General features: G+C 33.1%; 1 protein-coding gene across 1 annotated transcript in view; it reads right to left on the minus strand.

Moving 5' to 3' along the window:
• The window catches only part of SPATA1 (spermatogenesis associated 1), a 48,686-nt gene that overhangs the window by 3,171 nt on the left and 22,871 nt on the right, over window positions 1-22,644 (minus strand). Inside the window, exons 9-10 of the mRNA XM_051211567.1 lie at window positions 14,900-14,930; window positions 5,053-5,175 (exon numbers count right to left, since the gene is read on the minus strand). Of these exons, the coding sequence (XP_051071638.1) occupies window positions 5,053-5,175; window positions 14,900-14,930 (154 nt within the window). The remainder of the gene's footprint in view (window positions 1-5,052; window positions 5,176-14,899; window positions 14,931-22,644) is intronic.

Below are 22,644 nucleotides of genomic sequence, written 5' to 3' on the forward strand. Positions count from 1 at the left end.
TAAGTAATATTTAGCAATCTTTTTTAAATAAGAGAATTGATGAAGTGCACTTTGATTTCATCCTGAGGTTTTTTGTTAACTAAAATAACAATCAATTATTATATCTACTGTATGTGCAAAAAAGTGGTTTGCTTATTTATAAAACAAACGCCTCTTAATAACAACGATTGAATAGTATGAAATACAGGTATCTAACGTGAGTAATGATGTTTTATGCTTGTATATTTGAAATAATATAGAATAATTGTTCATTTCCTATGAAAAAACCAGTCATCTAAAAGCAATCAGTCCACTGTGAAGCTTGAGGTTCTTGAGTTTTATCCCTAGTAAGATGGTGTGTCCTTATTTATGTATTTGAACACATAAATATTGGTACAAAGAGGCACCGAATACACATGCGCCACACAAATCTCATTTGATATGTGTGAGGGCTGTGATACTGCCCGGGTGCCCAAACCGAAGCTGGTAATTTTCTTAGGGGACCACTCCCCGAGCACTGGACCTAAAGGTCTGATCTACAAGGCAGTATGGCGACGTTAGGAGATGCAGTCCCATGGTAGCCGGTGACCAATAATTGGTTCATACACCATTTGTTTCTTCAGGATCCTGGAGCCCATATGCACCATTGGTTTGGAATGAGGGTTTTCCAACTCCCCTAAGTAAACCCTCCGTGTCCACCAACCCGTCAGAGCACCGGATATTCGCTTTTCGTCCTCTCAATTTCGTAAACAACAGTAATGTCACGATAAAGCAGTGAGTAGGACTTCCATGGCAGTGGTTGTATGCACGTGACCATGTGAGAGCATTTGAAGAAGGAGAGCGAACTCTCCCACCCTCGGACGTACCAGGATATTTGATTTCGAAAAGTTGCCTGAGTAAAATCATTTCACGATATAAAGTACAATTACGCTTATTTACATTCAGAAGTTTGCGTTTTTTTTTCAATTAATTCATTATTTGTATCACCTAACAATCCATTTGTATTACTTAATGAGTACAATTTTGTTATCATTGAAAACATTTTTATGTTATCACGTTTATAATAATTGACTCTTATCGAAATTCCTAATCGGATTTAAAGTCTTTTTTTCAAATTTTTCTAAATATTTCTGTAACTAGATTCATAGAAATCTAAATCTCTCATCCAACAATATTGATAATTATTGCATACATTACATATCCATTTAGAAAAAATAGTTCTTGGTCAACACAACTGAATATATATGATTTATGCTTGAAAAAAAAACAAAAAAAAAATCTGATACCAGGATTTTTTCCTAATCTATTATTAAATTGCTTTTCGTACAACCGGTAGAGAGGAACTGTACAGTGTGCACTGGAAAAGTTTGTTAGCAGTAACTTAATGTGAATATGTTTGTACACTGTAATGCATACTTTTGAAAATATCCCATGATTGCGTCCCCCATTTGTATAACTTAACTCATAGATTTCGATTGTTGATAAATTTCAGCCGATCATTCACCTGAAAAGTCTTTTGTAACAAAGTTCACTGCCAGGTTTATTTTGTACTAGTGTATTAAATTTATCCTTCCAAAATAATGTAACTAACAGAAACATTGAACAATACTGACCGTGAATAGATCAAATAATTTTTTTTCTAAGTGAGGACATTTTATGTATTTCGAGGGTGATTATCATTACTAACGGAGGTCAGTTTGGTAGAGAGGGAAGTAATGAACTCAAAAATAATTGCGTTTACATTGGCATCCAAATTCATCTTCGAATGATCAAGTAGAAGATTACAATCTTTGTAGTAAACTAATTGTCAAATAAAACAGTAAATCACTTAAGATATTTGATAAGAATTTCGACACCTAAGTATTGAAGGCGTGAATTGTTGGTTATCGAATCACGGTCTAGGGGTATAGTGTTCACTTTAAAGGCTGTTCAGACTGATTTCACACTCATATAGAATCATCTGTAAGCACGCATAGCTGGGATCGACATTCCATTTGCCTACACACGACCTTCAATACTTCAGTAACTGACGTCAGTTCATTGTGGAAAATGCTTTCAGGGTAATATCTGACATACTGCGTCCCTTTCCAGTCTAATATTAAGACGAATTTTCTTTCAAAATAAGTCTTAATATTTATATCCCCTTATTATTTAAGTTTCTGGTAGAAAATTAGTCAAGTATAATTGCATGTTTACTCTTCATGTTTTAATATACACTGGATGATAAAAAGAATGAAATTTTGCAAACATGAATGCTGTTTATCTTAGAAACGAATTTGATAAGCAAAATCACATTGTTAGCAAAGAATTGTATTCCAATGTAAAATTATATTTTTCGGTATGTGTTCATATGAAATCATAAATAATAAGATTGTTAAGAGGGACTGTTAGCAAATGTAATCAATATAATGTTTTCGTTTCTTTTTTTATCTAAGTGGTCAAACTGGTGATCGCTTCTTAAATATAGGGTTGACATGACTTAAGAATTTGTTAAATCGATTTTCATTTGTGCTAGCTGTACATTTCTCTTCACATGCGAGATATCGGTTTTAACTTTTTTTCTGAATTAAAAAACACTTCCATATTTTTATAAATTATGACATTTTGGCAGTGTACACTATCGTCAACTTATTCAAAGTTCACATTAAGTATGTCAAGATTCAACGGTCAATAAGTTACATGGGAGTCTACGAGATTTCTTTGCTTGTGTTTTTTTATATTAGCCACGATATGAATCCTGTTAGTTAGTCATAAGCAATGTAGAACCCGGCATATATATGCATCAATTCAGGTTGCCATAACACGTTAGCACACCAAGATGAAGTCATTAACAGAAATCTCAAATCAGTAACGTGATCAGTGGTTGCAGAAAAGATTAGTCATACACAAAATCATTCGAAAATGGAGAGTAGATTCGAGGAATAAAAGTATACGATAATTATAAAAGTCAAGGAGAAAACAAATAGTGGATGGAACTACTCTGTCGTGACTGATTTTTAGCATTTCAGTTACCATCCTTCAACTATTATGGAAAAAGCGCCGAACCCAACTATATTGTCCGTAACCCCCAACAATCAATAACTTCATGGACTGATTCCGAGTCTTAGTTTACTGACCCCTAAAGTTCTTCCAACCTACTCCTGTACTATCAAGCATCAGGGGTCGAGATCGGTGGTGGTTGAGATTACACAATCTATTCTCCAACCACTTTAATCTATGAAGTTACATTACCTTGTCAGTTGACTCTCCATTTTTTACCTAATACCCCGTGTCTAACCTCAGAACTGCCAATTCAGTTGTTCTGGCATACTTGAGGAATGCTTTAAAGGTATCTTTGATCAAATGATAGTAACGTACGGATATCGTCTTTTTACAAATCCCATGTCTCACAGGCATAAAGTAGTTCAAAGTAGTTGTTACTCAGTATACTTTTCATTTTGTTAGGAGATGGACATCTCTCCAACTTCAAAGATGACACTAGCTTGCAAAACCAACTGAGCTTCCTGAATTTGTGCTGAAATTTCTTCAGGTACTAGTTCAACAGTGCTGAAATTATATGAATCACTCTTAGGTTATTTATTTTATTCTTTTATTAATCCCTATAAATATTGAATTAATGATGTTACAAATGAAGGTTTTTCTTTTTTTTTCTTGATTGAGATCATGAACCGATTGATGTTAGACCACCTTTGGAAACCCGGAAGCACTGGACGGCCGTTTCGTCCTATTGTGGGACTCCTCAGTAGTGCGCATCCACGATCCCGCTCGCGGGATTCGAACCCAGGGCCTTCGGGCTCGCGCGCGAACGCTTAATCTACTGAACCACTGAGCCGGCATCGAATGGTGATAGTGTCGTAAAATAGTCTAACACTAATAATCAACTTTTCGTTCAAAAATGGTACACAATTATTCATGATCAGTTTAAAATTTTACTGTAATCATATCTAACAATTGTAATACTATTATTATTATTATTATTATTAGTAGTAGTAGTAGTAATAGTAGTAGTAGTATTAGTAGTAGCAGTAGTAGTAGTGGTATTAGTATTAGTAGTAGTAGTATTAGTAGTAGTAGTATTAGTATGAGTAGTGGTAGTAGTAGTAGTAGTAGTAATAATAATAATAATAATAATAATAGTAGTATTAGTAGTAGCAGTAGTAGTAGTAGTAGCAGTAAACAAATAATCAGCTGTTGTTATTCTCATCAAGAATAATACATATTCAGAGAATCAAAACAAAATAACCGATAAACAATCATCTAAAAATCTAAGTGTTTTCAGCATTTTACTGTAATAATTATGATCATTGGCGATTTTCGTGTACGATACATATAAAATTTAAATAATGTAATTTAGCTATCAAACACACAATGGAAACCTTCAACATTTAAGCTTTGTATGACAAGTAAGTAGAAAGAACTAGAAGTGAAATATAAAAATAGGCAGAGTTTTTAACAGTTTTATACTTTAAAATTAGAGTTATTTTTACTTAATATCTGTCAAGTTAAATACAGAAAGTATATTAGTAGATGAATCAATTATGTAATCGTCTGTATGAACTAGAACTAATCAAAACCTATCTAACCCAACAATAATTTCATGCAGCTTTAATAATTTTTGATGAGGCAAGTAGCCATCATTTAAACCCTGTTTAAAAAAACTTTAATCTTGTTGTCAGTAATTATGTACTCATTGATGTGAAGCAATAACTCAAACAGTTAATTATATTACTGACATTATTACCCATAGATTATGTTGAATAAAGATTATTTTATATGACAAATTGACTGAAGTTAAGATTAGTTATCGGTAAGCTTAAGTTCTATGGTTTAGGGGTATCGTTCTCACTAAAACACTTTGAGAACTCAATGTTGATTCAGTGTGAAGTTATATTGAAGAACTGTTGAAAGGTTATACAATTGTATGAAATTGTTTTACAGTAACCTGAGGTTATTAATAATCCAATTATTGACTAAAATTTGCTTAAATAACTTATGTAAATATCACTCTCCATACATATATAATCAGTAACAAGTATAATCTTCATAATAAAATTGTATAAAACCATGTTTCACCTTGTGTTCTTCGAGTTCCTAAGCTCACATATAAATAATGCAAACGTTTAACCAATTCTATTCTTCGTTTTTCTGCAGCCATTCGGAGACGTCTTAAACGCTGTAGATGTTCAACATCATCATCTGTATTTTAAAGTAAAAAAAAGTGTTTTTATCAATTTTAAGTTAGATGTAAAATATGAACATGAACATGAATTTTATAGTCACCAGTATTTAGATAATAAACAAATGAAAGGAATAATAAAAACTCTTCCAGATACTGGACGACAAAAACCAAATATACCAACAACAACAACAAAAATATCCAATTTGAAAGTATTAAAAATAAATTCTCTGTATACATCTTTTTACCTTTTTATTCTATTAAAATGCCATTCAATTCAAATGCTAAATAGTTATTCCTTTCAGTGTTGAGATGTATATAGAATATTCTTTGTCAAATTCTTTGTAGAATTGATTTGTCTGTTTGTACCTTTCATTTAGTATCGAGTAATTTAATAAACTAGTCTTTAAAAAACAAACTAAATGATCTGATTTAATTGTTTAGCCTAAATTCGTATATGAATTTACAAGAAGAAGAAGAAGAAGAAGAATATTGATTTTCTTTTCTATGAATGGTTACCAAACATTTTTTGATATAATTAACTTATTTTTCTGATGGAGTTGATGAAGAATAGCAGCATGATTTAGTTGATTTGTAATATTTCAGTGGTAGTCTATTTTGACATTTGGATGGTCACTGTCAATATTTCTAATTGTTCTCATAAATAAAATATTTTTATTATATCATTTAGATGATAAAGTCGTAACAAACTAAGGAATCTGTTCACATAAACTTTATCGTTAAAAATCATAGTACTTCTCAGCAGTGCCTACTTGCTGCCTCATTAAAGATTGAAACTAGAACCTTCAGGTCTTACACTGATTTCTTAAACTTCAGACTATTGAGTTGGAATCCAGTGGTTTACATGTCTTAGTTCAATAGGTTTATGGTATTTCGCGACTACTATTCATTGCCATTGGTAATAGTTATCTAGACCCGTTCCATTATTGAACTTTGTCAGTTTTCACTGGTATCAATCCATGGAGATTTTCTCCATGATATTTTCTTATTCTATCATGAATATTTGAATAGCGGATATTCATTAGTAATCTATTGGTTTTCACTATTCTTAGTTATTAACTCTTTAAATAAATTTGACAGGATCTAGAAAAATATGAAGTAATATTTAGCTATCATTTTATATTAGTGATAATTAACCAATTTCACACTGCTTTATAAATATATGAATCTATGATAAAGTGATAAGTTATGAATACTGTTGAAAAATGTATTAAAATGAGTACAATGTTATTTCCCAATCTATGACTTTATTAATAAAACATTTTAGTTGAAACAGTAATTGAGTTTAGATATTTTGAAACATTAAAATATTTATACATAAAGTAATTTAAACAAAAATTATATTTTTAATAATGTTGCGATGTAGTAAAGCTAATTCATATTCACTAAAACCTGTAAAGTGTTATGTTAAATTCATTTTGGATTGCAGAAGTTTAACTTCATGTATGGAATATTTCAGTTTGGTTATATTTTTCATGCTATTTACTAAAGTACTATATATATTTTAAAATAAAATCAATATGTAACCACATAAACTTCCTTTTTACATTCTAAATGTGTTTTATTATGTTCCTTGTGTATATGTTTTAAACTAAGTATACATATGTTGAATTCAACTTTTAATTATATCGTTTATAGTACATCATATTTCAAAGTATGTTTTTTTTTAAAGATATTTAACTTTCACTGTTGAAATCATGAATTGATTCGAAATAGACCATCGTTGAGAACCTGGCAGTACTGGAAGGTCTTTTTTCTAGTGTGTGAATCCTCAACAGTGTACATCCATAGTTCCACACGCAGGGATCGAACCCAGAACCTTCGATTTTGTGCGCGAACACTTAACCTTTTTTTCTATTGTAGTCTAGCTCAGTTTACATAGTGATTTCAGCGGTGAAAACACTGCAGTCTCTATAAGTCCTCTATACTAAGACAATTAATCCATAAATGATCTTTCCTATAATATTATTTGATTCGTTTAGTGCAACTGCTCAAAAAATTCACATTTTGTTTCACCTGAATATTCAAGTCGAAATTAATCCCTAGATCGATTTTGAGAATAGAACCATTAGGTTTTACATAGTGTCTAGCAGTGCAATACGAGAAACACAATCCATCCTATTTTCAATGTCCTTAAAAGGGCCAAACACGCATTCTATATTCTACTGGTAGCCACGACCCAAAATATAACAAACCTAGGGATTTTCTCAATTAGCTAACAAACAGTTGAAAGTCAGTAAATTTATCATATTTATTCTATACTCAACACTTCAGTTATTTGTCATAAAATGCTTGCCTTATATTAAGGCATATTAATAATGGCGTATGGGTGACTGAGATACTCAAATACACTTCACTTTGATTCAGAATATTTGTACGAAAAGTAGTCATACTGCTCAGTAGTTCTAACATAACTGAAAAAGGTTTAGACTTGCGATCAAGTAGTTGAGATTTGAATCTTAAACAAGAAAATATCGGCTCCTCGATTTTCCCCGGCTTCTAATGATTTTCTAGATGATTTCAGTGATAATTACTATCTAAAATTCAAAACAAGCCTTTATAAATCATTTTTAAACTTGATCAGTAATTTTTATTCCAGTTTTAAAGTGTTATTCATCACAACTGATTTTACAATTTCCAGATGATTAAATGTTTTGATGATAGTCTTAAGAATTATGTTGTTTCCGATTTTTGAATACACTTCATCAAGTAGTACTTACCTTAGTAGCGTATGAAAAGAAATATACGTCAAACGTAAGACCAAAACTTATCTCTCGCTACCTCAGTCAACAAAAGTGGTACATTGGAGCCTTCGATCTTATAGTGATTATTATATCCTAATACCGTTTGAATAAAACAGAATGTCCCACATTTTCAAATTCACTTCCTTCATAAAATACAATGGTCCTCATTGTTCACTACTTGTATATGGTCATAATTTCAACCCTAAAGAGACATTCTTAGTTTTTTAATGTTCAGAAGTCTCAAATTAGTACAAAATAACTTTTTAGTATCTATTGCTTTCTTATGGCTCTCAAGGTCTTGTAAGTTTATGATCAAACTTTACTTCAGTAAACCATTATCACAGCAGTGACCAGCTATTAATATTCCACTGTGTCGATATAATATGGACAGATGTACATGAACAATGTAGAATCATGCATGTTAGTTGACTAGGTAAAATTATCAAGAAACTAGGACAGTTATATACTTATGTATACACTTATGTATTTCAATAAATCCTCTTCAAACATTTATGCTCGAATATATCTTTACAGTTATTACATCTGTATTTCTGTATGACAAATTATTAAGATAATGACTAGAAATGAATATTGCACATAACAAACTTGATCGGAAGAATTAAACCAATATCAAGGTTCAAGGATATGACAGGGATTACTAGCTAGATGCTTACTAGTGTTCTAATAAAGTATCCCATCTTGACATACAAAACAGCCATTAATATGATTGATTTGTTTCTTTTCATACATGTTCAAGAAAGTGGTAATAAGATACCGTATTGTTTGTATATCTAACTAATGAATATAGCATAGCCTTTTCTATTTTTACTCTGTACGTGTATAGAAAAATAGGTGGTAAACAAACAACACTATATTCTGTTGTTTATGTTTCATCATAGCTAATCTATCTGTCAGGTCTTGCTATTAACAATATTGGTTATTTCATAATAATGTTGGTTAGTTTCTTCTAATTAGGTTGTTGTTTTAATATGCTTGTTCTCTTGTCAGCTTCATACAACAAACCCTTATATATATATATATATATATATATATATATATATATATATATATATATATATACAGAGAGAGAGAGAAATACACTACAATCGATTCTTCCAATCATCACAAACAATTACTGAGAAGATAAATCAATAAAAGTGATCTTGAAAACAAACTGTTTTGTTCTCAGTAGTATGATAAAAAATCGATTGTCATATACATTGTAAATACAGTAAGGTTTATTTTATGTCATCTCTTTCTCTCTCAGCATAATAATTTAGCGATTTGTATGTATTAATGTATGCAACTTGTATTAATCAAGCTTCTATTAGTATTATTCGTAATATATTTAGTTGTACTAATTATCTATATTTTTAATAATCGAATTTCGGCTTAACTCGTAAAGTATATCAAATAATAATTATCGTAAAATAATGATAGTGTCAAGTGCCATGATATTTCCTTACTTATATCAATACACGTGGACAACTGCGGACACTCATTCGATTGGAAAAATGTGGAAATCTTGGACAGAGGAAACTCCAAAAACACCAGAGAATTTTTAGAAGCCTGGCACTCAGGTCAATCAGCAATCAACAAGCATATTGAAATCAACCCAATTTATCAACCAATCAGGAGAATCATACACAAATATAGGAACAAAAATCAAACCAATGGGAGACACAACCAAAACAAAGAAGTAAACAGTGACAAATTTAAGGTCAATAAAAACCAGCCAAACTCCGCCTGTAGCTCTTCTAGACTTACTGCCAGTCCCAAGCCCGGGTAAAGGAGGAGGGTTGGGCATGGGGTTAGCGAACCCATCCCGTAGAAAACTAACTCGCGAAAAAAACGCTTACCAGAAAAAGTAATTCAAACCATTTAAACTCTGCTCTAGGAATTAGAAGGTCTTCATTTAGAAGAACTATGACGCCTCATGGTGAAAGCCGAGTTCCTTCGGAAGCCACGAGGCCGATGCCCCTTCTGACAACCAGAGTAACATTTTTTATAGGTACATGGAACGTCCGAACAATGTGGGAGACTGGGAAGACCAGTCAAATAGCAACGGAAATGAGGAGATACAACTTGGCAGTACTAAGAATTAGCGAAACCCATGGGACCCAAGCTGGACAACAAAGGTTAAATACGGTAGAGATGCTGCTATGTTTCGGCCACGAAGAGGAAAATGCTTCACACACTCAGAAAGTTGCTCTAATGCTTTCCAAAGTAGCATGAAATGCACTTGTAGGATGGGAATCTCACGGATCCAGAATCATCAAATCATCATTCAAAACAAAGAAGGAGGGGACCACAATGAATATTATCCAATGTTATGCACCCACCAATGATAGCAACGGCGACATTAAAGGTCAATTCTGCGATAAGCTGCAATCAATCATAGAGAAGTGCTCAAGAAAGGACCTCAACGACGGCGGAAAAAGCTGCAAGAGAACGAAATATGAAGCAGCTTTACAATACAACGAAGAAACTAGCAGGGAAATATAGTAAACCAGAAAGACCGATCAAAGACAAAGAAGGCAGACCAATCACTGAAATTCAACAACAGCGTAACAGATGGGTAGAATACTTCGAGGAACTCCTGAATAGGCCGGCTCCAATGAATCCACCGGACATCGAAGCAGCACACATAGATCTTCCTATAGATGTCAATCCACCAACGACGGAAGAAATCAGAATGGCCATCAGACAAATCAAGAGCGGGAAAGCAGCAGGACCCGACAACATACCAGCTGAAGCACTGGAGTCAGACATCGAAGTAACTACAAACATGCTTTACCTTCTATTCAAAAAGATTTGGGAGGAGGAACAAGTGCCGATGGACTGGAAGGAACGACACTTCACTAAGACTCCAAAGAGAGGCGATTTGAGCAAATGTGAGAACTACAGAGGAATCACACTACTGTCAGTACCACGGAACGTCTTTAACAGAGTGTTGCTCAACCGGATGAAAGACGCAGTAGACGTCCAACTTCGAGAACAACAGGCTGGATTCCGTAAGGATCGGTCGTGCATAGACCGGATTGCGATACTACGGATCATCGTCGAACAATCAGTTGAGTGGAACTCATCACTATACATCAACTTCATTGATTATGAAAAGTCATTTGACAGTGTAGATAGGAGGACGTTATGGGAACTTCTTCGACACTACAGAGTACCTGAGAAGATTGTCAATATTATCCGGAACTCATACGACGTACTACAGTGCAAAGTCGTGCATGAAGAACAGCTGACAGAGGCATTCCAAGTAAGGACCGGAGTCAGACAAGGCTGTCTACTCTCTCTCTTCCTCTTTCTCCTGGTGGTCGACTGGATTATGAAGACCTCGACATCTAAGGGGAAACACAGAATACAATAAACAGCTCACAAAAAATTATACGATATGGACTTCGCAGATGACCTGGCCCTCCTATCGCATACACATGGACAAATGCAGATAAAGACAACCAGTGTAGCAGCAGTCTGTCTCTGCACCAGTAGGCCTCAACATACTCAAGGGGAAGACCAAGGTCCTCAAGTACAATGCGGAGAACATCAATCCAATCACTCTTGATGGCGAAACTCTGGAAGATGTAGAATCCTTCACATACCTGGGAAGCATCACCGATGAATAAGGAGGTTCAGATGCAGACGTAAAGGTAAGGATTTTCAAAGGCAAAGCCATATTCCTACAATTGAAGAACATATGGAAATCAAAACACCTGTCTGTCAACCAATTTCAAAGTCAGAATATTCAATACGAACGTCAAGGCAGTTCTACTGTATGGAGCTGAAACTTGGAGAACTACGACAACCACCATCAAGAAGGTACAAGTATTTATAAATAGTTGTCTTCGCAAGATACTCAACATCCATTGGCCGGATATCATCAGCAACAGCCTACTGCGGGAGAGAACAAACCAGCTCCCAGCTGACGTGGACATTAGGAAAAGACGATGAAAATGGATAGGACATACAATACGCAAATCATCAAACTACATCACGAGACAAGCCACAGCTTGGAATCCTGAAGGGAAGCGGAAAAGAGGAAGGCCAAAGAACACATTACGTCGGGAAATAGAATCAGATATGAAGAGGATGAATAACAACTGGAAAGAGCTGGAAAGTATTGCCCTGGACAGGCTTGGATGGAGAATGCTGGTGAGCGGCCTATGCTCCTTCACGAGGAGTAACAGGCGTAAGTAAGTCTGTAAGAACCACTCAACATCGAGTTGTACAGGACAAGCTGTGAAACGCATATGGAGAAATTCGAACACTTCACTTCTATCTGAGGTTTGTGCCGATGATGTCGTTCAGAAGAACCGTGAAAGCTCCACGACCAAAGCATCCAGCTCAGAGAACAAAACTCCATCAAGAACGCGTCATTCATTTAGTACTCTGTTTTTACGATACAAGTTGCGATTTTATCTTTAAAATAGTTACTTATTTGTTTGCTTTTAGTTTTTATTGATTATATTTAGCACTTGCTTGTTCTTCTATTTCTCTGTGGTAAAACATGTTTTTACAATTGAAGTGCTGAAAAACATTTGGCAGACAGTATGATAGATAAAATGACTAATCACCTTTAATGATCATACAAAATGACATTGTTTACTGTAAGTTGGTTGATTTTGGTAGACGTCAGTCCTACAGGAGAATAATCATGGATTGAATATCTCGGTCAAACTGTGACATAAACTTAAATTCCATGTGGCACATCAGTTCAATTAAGACAGAATATGTATTTTGTTGATGATTCACAGCTCAAATGAGATCTACTCTCAGGATTAATATTCCTATCTGAAGAGGTGAATCAGTAAGGTAAATATATTCAGATTTACTGGTTTTCTAATACCGTTCCAGTTTTGTGGCCCGTGGTCTAACTCTAATTAGATCGTACAATTGATCGTTATTGAATGATTTCTGTCAAAATATACATTCTGACTATCCTCGTATATAATTATTAACTTAAATCGCATTGGTGGATAACAGAATTAAGTAATTCAGATAAGAGAACGGATCTCGATTACGTATATTTTTGTCAGTCGTGATCGTAACAGACAATCAGAGAGACGTAGCGAAAAAAGGGAAGAAGAGAGAGCGAAGCTAAACAAAAGGACGCGCCGTGGAGAAAGCGTGTTAGCGAACTCCATTTACTTGAGCGTTGATTGATATTTATAATCACACAAAAATAAGCTACAGACATGTGATGAGTAGTATAAGAAGTGTACACACCTACGCTCATATAAAAGCAGTCAAGGTTGATAAGTGGATAGTTAACAAAGTCAGAATGTAACTTGAGAAGAATGGATAAACTGGCTTGTCCGGAAGCTAGAATAAGCTATGTGGGCTCGACATAGGATCAGCCACTACACTATGTCCTATTGTGGTGCATGCTACTTATGCTACTTAACTCCAATTACAAGTGGAAGACCTGTCAACAGAAGGTTAGGAAGATCGAGTCGAAGAGAACAGGAACAGAGAGTAATTATTGTGGCAATAAAGGAACAATGGAGCTTGAGACAATTAATGGAGAATTTTCAAATGAAGTATTGAACGTGTGGTTTTCACATTTTATAAAAGTACTCTGTAATTTTGTGTTGAAATGCATTTGGTTTTCCCCACCTGTATTCTCGTTCATTACACTATGATTACTTTTACTGAACGATCATTTACATTTGAATAAATTAGCATTTCCTCCTAGATAAGAGTTATAGTCTGAAACATTCTGGGTTAAGTATCGTATTCAGTGCATGATGATAGAGATTTACTTAGTTCAAACTCGATATTGTATAAATTATCAATAGTATTACACAACATCGGTTACTTTCAGGTGTATGTTCAAGGCCTCTTTATATGTTCTAAACATATGATATTATTGTTAACAATCACAAATTACAAAGTATCAAATTTCTACAAATTACAAATTTGATGTACATCATGTACTTCAGTTAATTATTTATTCGTCAGAAATCGAATGTATACATATAGAGGATTGGTGAGACTATGATTTATAGACAGACCAATCAGATTTACGATAATTAGTCTTGAATTTCGGCGCAAAATTCATTCATCCATTTCGATAAATAGAGTTTTGGCATCATAGTTGATGTCAGTTCGTGATGAAAATTCTAAATCTAATTCCTGACCTTAATCATCAACTGTAAATCATAATTCCAATTCCTTACACAGGTTTATAACTCTCATTTGGTCCTAGTTATTAAGTGGATACTCTCAAGGTTAGTTTAGCGTCACTTAAAGGAGGTTCGTAAATTAAAGTCTCACCAGTGGATTTAAAGAATAACATTCAATCTTAAAAAGAAGAAAATATCAATGATATTTAAAAGATCTTATAGCATGATCTGATTATTCGAGATTTTAGGGACACTGATATCATACTTCTTTTTTATAGAGCAATGATTAATTTTTCAAACAAAAAAATGTCAAAAATGTTTTTTTTGGAATTTTAGTAATTTCAATAGTTGAACTCATGAGTCAATTGAAGCTAGACCACCATGGAAAACCTGGAAGCACTGGACGACTGTTTCGTCCTAGTATGGGACTCCTCAGCAGTGCGTATCCACGATCCCGGCCTCCCGTGAAATTCGAACCCAGTCTCGCGCGCGAGACTGATAATAGGAGTCCCATACTAGGATGAAACGACCGTCCAGTTCTTCCAGGTTTTCCATGATGGTCTAGCTTCAATTGACTCGTGATTTCAACTGTTGAAATAAAAATGTATTCAATAAATTATATTTTCAATAAAGATAATTATTTTTAATTACATTGTTACTAGATTCAAGAATTTTTTTAATCTTTGAAAACAATTCTTGATCTTGTTTTCAACCATATATATTAACTTAGATCATAAGAATTAAAAAGTTCTATTTTATGTATGAATTGAATCAAATAAATAAATAAATCATCACAGAAAATGTACTTTCATTTTAAATAGAATAAAAGATTATATGAAACTTACCGGAATCCATTTGAACTTGACGTTTTTTGATCTGAAAACAAAAAAAAAAGAAAAAATAGTTTAATAAACAATCGATTTTCATAAAATTCTGATGGAGTTATAAAATTGATTATTTCTAAGTTAATATTACAAAAAATAGTGATAATAGATGACAATTGAGTTACACTTAAATCAATAATATCTACATTTACATAATTAATTTATTCTTATGAATTTCCATGAATTCAATACTCGGATAAATCTGATCTGAAATCTTAAACTTATACAAGTTTCAAAACAGGAATTGATCTTTATGGTTTATATTACGAACTGATTTTGTTTAGATAACTACTGAAGATCATGAAGCATAGATGTTTCATCCTAATATAAGACTTATAAGTGGTGACCAGCCACGAGTGAACTGGCAATCGACTTTCATATACCACTGGGTTGTACAACTACCATTTATAAATGTTAGTGATATTTTTCTTGCAGTCAAAACAGATCAGCTCAACTGAATGTGGCTTTTTAATAAAACTCGCGAGATTTCTGCTTGAAACCGTTCACTAGTGAACGCATGTATTTCATTACTATAGGGGTATTTGGAGATTGTTGAATGCAATCGTTCCACGATATTATGCTAACGGACTAAATTTAAGTTCCCACCGTAAGAACTAAAGTTTCCGGGTATGATCTTCAGTGCGATTGTGTATGAGGACCACTGAGGAGTAATGTACTAAAATGAAGCAACTGTTCAGTGCATCATGGCTTTCTTTAGTTATCTTTTTAAGATAGGTTCACTATAAAAACTATGAGACTCTACAATCCTCACAAAATCTTATAGTAGAAATACATAGATTCGCTGAATATTGGAAGAAAGTTAGGGACGGTCAAACCAAAACGTGGCATCAGTGCTTGAAGTCACTAACTTCTAGTCTGAGCCATGTTGGGAGATGCAGACTACTTGGTTGGGGTCCGCATGACTATCGTAACCAATGGTTAGAGACTCTTGATGACATGGCTCAGAATCGATCACAATGGCGTCGGTGTATACACTCTCTGTCTTTCCTTAAACTAAGAGATTAAAATCGCTTCATATCTTTTTTCTACGAACTAATTCTTTCTTCTTGTACTGTATCCTTATTGCAATCTTTCTTTTATATATTACCACCTTTGAATTAACTACTTTTATGAATCCGGTGTTCATCTTGTTGTGTTAATGATGTATGGTAACTTGGACTGATGCACATATGTGCCTGGTCCTACGTTGTAGCTGACTGACTGAATATTTATGTCTTTCAAAAATCTTAATTCTAATATCAAATATCTTTCAATGAATGGATTAAAGCTTTTTAACATTTTTATAATACAATCTTTCTTGTATACAAAACACTTGGACTAAATATAGTATTTTAACTATATTTCAAACCATAATGAATAAGCTGTGATGACTAGCAACTTGACTTAGTAAACATACTCTATAAGCTACTAGGTAAGTCTTCATCAATACTGAAGAATGGGATATAACCTATTTTAATACATAGCTATGATTCAGTATTTGATTGTATTGTAGGAAGCAGGTCTAAAATATTTTATCTCAGAATTTCAATGCGACTGTGGAGCTTTCCAAGGATGCAAGAACACAGATCCGGTTTTAACGTATATGCACAAACTTAGACATATAGCAATTTTCCTACTTCTAATTATTTCAAATCAGAGACAGTTATAAACGGTATTACTAACTAACAGAAAAAGTGGCGCTAGCTTCTTGAATATGACATTTGATTTTCAACCACTGTATCTTACATCTAAATGTCGCTATACATGTTTCGCTTCAAAAAACTTTGAAGTCCATATAATTGTCATAAAATCTGTGACCTAGAATGCACTATTATATAGATTTGATTATTTTGAATGTGATTTTCATCATAATATCGTACATTTTAGGACACATTTGAAAACCAGAGGCCACTGTATATCTGTTTCTACCTAGTACGGGATTGTTGTTAGTGTACACTACTAAGAAATATCATATTAGGATGAAGCACCTAACCTCCATGGTTTTCAATGATGGCTCATTACTTGTTTGTCCTTGATGAGAACCACCAAGAAATTTCATTACCGTTGAATAATGAGGAATTCTCCTAAAATTCCCGTCCTCAACTTCAATTTAATATTCATGTTGGTAATGATAGTTTTAAATTTGAACTTTGTCGAGAAATATAATAATTACTTTGTATTTATAGGCCTATTATTTCATTACTAATGATGAAAGGATAAATGAACCGATATTAATCTCAGCTTCATATTCATTCTGATATCCAGTATTAATGTAGATAATTAATTGCCTACCTCAGTAAGATTTTTAATCAAGATACATGGTTACAGACATTATACAAACTAAAACATTCATCTAATTATCTTTTTTATTTGTCAATGAATTATGTTTTATTTACATACTCAACATTTTGGTGATCATCATTAAAATGGTTAATTGTTTATAAATGTGGCTTAATCAAATCAAATTGTTGTAGTTATTCACATTCACTTCAATTCTAATAAAATCTTACTTTACATCTGTTAGATTATTAACTTCAATGATAATTAAAATGACAATGGGCATATATAATTATATATATTTCATCCGTATATTTATGTAAGGCACCATTTGTAAAATGTTCAACCTCTAAGTCTACCGTATGGTATGGAAAGTATTAAATATCCCATATATATTGATAGTGGTAACCACAAGAAATGTGTAGTGTTTTATTACGGTATTTTAGTAATATTAATAATTACAATGTATATTTTGACGACTAAACTAAATATTTAAGTACTCATGATCATTGTCTTTTATTTAGAAATATTTCTTAATTCATAAATTATTTTATTCATGCAAAGCTAAAAGATAGGGAAATGAAATAAACATTTATAATTAAAATCATTTATTGTCCGGTTATTAAAAGTTCCGGTTATAAACCAATTTATTTGAATAATTGAACTGGATCAATTCAGTCGTCTAGTGGTTAAGCGCTCGCGCGAGGGACTGATAGGTCCTTGGTTCAAGTCTCGGGATCGTGTATGCTCACCGTTGATGAGCCTCACAATATGACGAGACACCCGTCCAGTGCCTGTAGATTTCCCATGATGGTTTAACTTCAATTGACCCATGATCTCAACTATTAAAACTACTATTATATCCACGAAACCCCTTCTGATAGATTAGTTCTATTCAAAAAACAGGTGTTTTTTTTCAGTTAATTACTTCCATTTCATTTGTCAGATAATCAACTAAGAGTAGAACTTTTATGCCATATACCTATGATAATTACTATAAGCTAATACTTCTACTCAAATTTGAATTAACTTAAGATACTTTGTTAGTTATCAAATTTACTTATGAATTATATAATGTGTGGGTAACCCGAGTCAAGTTCACCTTCTTCCTCAATCTATGCTAGTTCGCAATTTGTTTGAGTCGATGGGCTGGGTATCCATACCATACAGACTAATCAAAAGTTTCAGGTTTAAACAATTTAGTGTAATTGATATTATTGAAAATGGGGTTTGTTGATTTATTTAGGTGTCGTTTGGCTAAAGACCTTCAGTGACAAAGTGAGATGTGTTTATACTAAGTTGTTATAGGTAAGACTATACATTTTGTAAGGTTAAATCGAGTGAAGGATAATATGAATTTTTTATGGGGATATTCAACGTTACTTTTGGTCTATCCTGTCCAACGGTAATAATTATTAAAATTATATTCTCAATTTTGTGTTAACTAAGTATTTTTGACATCTACTAGTTGCGAATTTATATAGAAACAAGATTTAATTTAATCTCTGCTTAAGAAGAATTTAAAAAACTCATCACCAAAAGTTTTCATTGATATCATGAATGGATTAATGTTAGCCCACCATTGAAAACATAGAAGCATTGAATAACCGTTTCGCCCTGGTATGGGACTCTTCAGCAGCGCACTTCCACGATCTAATCTATTCTTCACATTTATCAAATAAATAATTAAGTAAATGGAGTTTGTGGAGATTGCGGTAACTTTCTAAAAGTTGAATTCATAGGTCGGTTGAAATTAGACATTAATACCAATGGATGCTGGCCGGCTCAGTGGTCTAGAGGTTTAGTGTTCGAGTCTTGCGTGTGGGATCGTAAACGTGCACTGCTCAGGAGTCCCGTACTAGGATGAAACTTCCGTCCAGTGCTTCCAGGTTTTCTGTGATGGTCTAACTTTAATTAACTCATGAACTCAACTATTAAATTAATACAGTCTCCACAAAACCCTCTTTTGTTATGAAATATTTGATTTCAATGAAACTTTAGTTTATAGTTAATTAATTTAAATCAGTTCTGAGGATGGTTTTTTATGTATCATACCTGATCAGATCGTGCTTACCAAATGAAGTCAATGTCATATTGTCAAATAATAACTGTATAGAAATTGAAATCATGAATAAACTCAACTGTATATCTAAAATCTAAAGACTCTCTGCACATTCTACAATTTATTGACTAGACAAACAATATCAATGATCGAATATTTATTTTAATGAAAAACTCCTTAGTAAGCTCTTAATATAATGCAATTTAAAATTGAGCAAGTGATAACACTTGATTCGCAGTTTAAAAACCTTTAATTAAACAACATGCTACAAAATTTAGATTAGGCAAACAAACAACATTAATTAATTGACTGACCACCGAGTAGTGAGCAATGACATGTTTGTCTATTTCGTAGTGTTGATCGAATTCCATCAATAGGAATTGATCAAGACTAACACCAGATAATATAACATTGGCAACCTTTCGGTCGTTAGTGAATATCAGTGTCCTCGACTGTCCTATCGCAAAATATGGATTCAAACCTCGTGAACAGAAACAGTTCTCTCAAGACTACAAATATGTCTTGTCGACAAGAGGTAATTAAACAAAAACATAAGCTCAATAATCTTAGAAACGACTTATTGTAAGTTTATCATAAGATTATTGATTGGTGTCAGGAACAGAAAACTGAACACATGATACCTAATCATTTTTGACCTCTTAAAATGAAATATATATTAAATAGGTGTTTTAAAGTTTAGTTTTTAAAAAAACTGATTGTAAAACCAGAAGAGGACAGAAGTTTTACTACTAAATTTTTATCAGTTCAGTTAGTTTAACAATTGAACATAATGTCAAGTTAGTTAAACATAACCATAAACTTGAATAATGCAATATGGAAATGAAGATTATCAAGACTATACGATACATTAATGCGACACATTTCGAACAATTTGATCATAGATATATAAACTTGTTAAGAATGTATACATGAAAAATAAAGGTCAACCAGACAGGTGAAAAGTATGAGGAAACAAGGATAATAAATAATAATAAAGTGAAAAAAACAACTTGAAACTCACTACGCTGGTCAATGAAACATTATAATCATTTGTCTATACTGACCTTTATTTTTCATCTAGACATGGTCTCAACAAGTATATATATGGTAAGATTATTCGAAATGTATCACACTTGTATATTACATAGTGTTGATATGCTTTATCTTTTTAGTACATTATTTAAATTTATCAAAAGGACTAATTGTAATAGTAAATAAAAACAGTTTAGACAACTAAAGTAACTATGCAAATCATTGATCTCTGTGCATTTTTTTATAATGATATTTCTAATAATATCTAATTTGTAACTAAATTCATTATTTCAATAAATCAATAAAGGAAACCTAATTTATCAATACACCCTATAAATAGAATCCTGAAGAAGCAATATATCTAAACATTGTACAATGGAAATGGATTAATATTATTAATTAGAGAGTTTCAGTGATCAACCTTTTTCGACTGTACATTAGCTTAAAGTCTACAAGTCTATCTAGTCCGTGTTGGGTAGAGACAGGTATCTACCTCAGCACAATGGAAGATGGTCGGGTGATTTCGTGAATTGTTTAAGGATAGACATTAGCACAGTTGGATGGCGGTCGGGTCAGTGGTCTAGAGGCTAAGCGTTCTCGCGTGAGACCGAAGGCTCTGGATTCAAATCCCACGGGCTGGATGCACACTGCTGAGGAGTCCCGCAATAGGACGAAACGGCCGCCCAGTGCTTTCGGGTTTCCAATGGTGATCTAGCATCGATTGGTTCATGATCTCAATCAGAAACTTAATGATCTCCACAACTCCATACTGATAAAATAACAAAGAGTGTAATTATTGAGCAATTTTCCAACCTTATTCACTGAAGTAATGTTAAGAAGCAAACAATTTAATTATGAAGCACAAACAATGATAATAACAGTAAGAAAATGACAATCATTTTCTAAGTGAAATAATTTCATATGAAATAATTAGGTGAACATAAAACAAACTGTATTTTAACACGTTCAGTCCTATATAAATATATATACCAAAAATTACCTACTTAGCACTTACATTCAATGCAAAACTTCAATTAAGCAAGTTAAACTTCTTATTCATTTAACACTTGAGAATAGGTTGAGGTTGATTTCTCCTCAATGCTTCTTATCATTCGCTTTACCGCATAAAAATATTTATTTCTCAGAATGTTAGCTATCCTGAGGGAACCTTCAGAGGGAATCAACCACTGACGGGTTCGATTAGTCTTTCGCCAACATACTCACGTTATACGATTTATTTGCACGTGAGAATCACTACGGCCCTCCACTAGAGTTACCTCTGGCTTCAACCTTCGCAAGCATGGCTCACCATCTTTTGGGTCTCAATGTATACGCTCTTACTCCGCCCCGACGGTGCACACAACACGATATCACATGAATATGTTATGAGATTGGCCGGTAATACGCCTGCCGCTCGGAACTTGGAAAGTATGAGCAAGACAACAGGATCTCACCTCATTCCGGACAAGTCGAACCTTTGCCATCACTTCGCCTTTGGGTTTTGAAACACCGAGTACGTAAGAGATTTAGAGCACAAGAAATCGAATGAAATAATTTCATCACAAAATACTTATTATTCTTGTTTTAAAGAAGTTCATTAAATGTACAATTTTAATGAAATCATAAATCAATTGTAAAGAGACAAGTATTAGCGTTTCTGAGAAATCAATTTTCATTATTCGTTCACAGGTAAACAGTACTATATCTATGAAATGTCTAGTTAATCAACAATTATGCAATCTAACATTATGATCATAAAATTTATGCAATTATTAAATTTCAGTATAAGATTTTGGTTCAATACGATGTTGTATCTGTGTCGGTAATATTATAAGCTTTCGCTTTTTTCGGTTAATTATTCTTCACTTAGACGTTTTAAAACGATGTTTGTAAAATGTAACTTCAAGCCAGTATAACACTTTAATCAAATGATTTGATTATTAACTAGGTGGTCTACTTGAATATCTGGGCTACCAGTTCCTGCCATCTAGATATTTCAACAAGTTATCTGTCTTCTATTTGTTTCAACAGATCATTATGCCAGTTAATTGCACAACTTATTCAAGTGTGTTTGTGAAATGTTCATGACCTTTCGCTGTACAAGTTAGGAAAGAGCATTGTTGTCTGACAATATATATTGGAAAGAATGTACATTATTCACTTATTGATTCCTAAACTGCTAACATCTAATTGGCGATCACTTAATATCTATCGTCAGGATTGATCAAGAAATAAGAAACGGAAACTTGTTGAAATACATTGCGTTGAGAATTCTGTGTTGTACCAGAAATATAATATTCAATAAAACTAGTAATCGACCGAAATTTCATTTCAT

The sequence above is a fragment of the Schistosoma haematobium genome, chromosome ZW, assembly GCF_000699445.3.
Source record: "Schistosoma haematobium chromosome ZW, whole genome shotgun sequence".
In the NCBI taxonomy this organism is placed as follows: domain Eukaryota; kingdom Metazoa; phylum Platyhelminthes; class Trematoda; order Strigeidida; family Schistosomatidae; genus Schistosoma; species Schistosoma haematobium.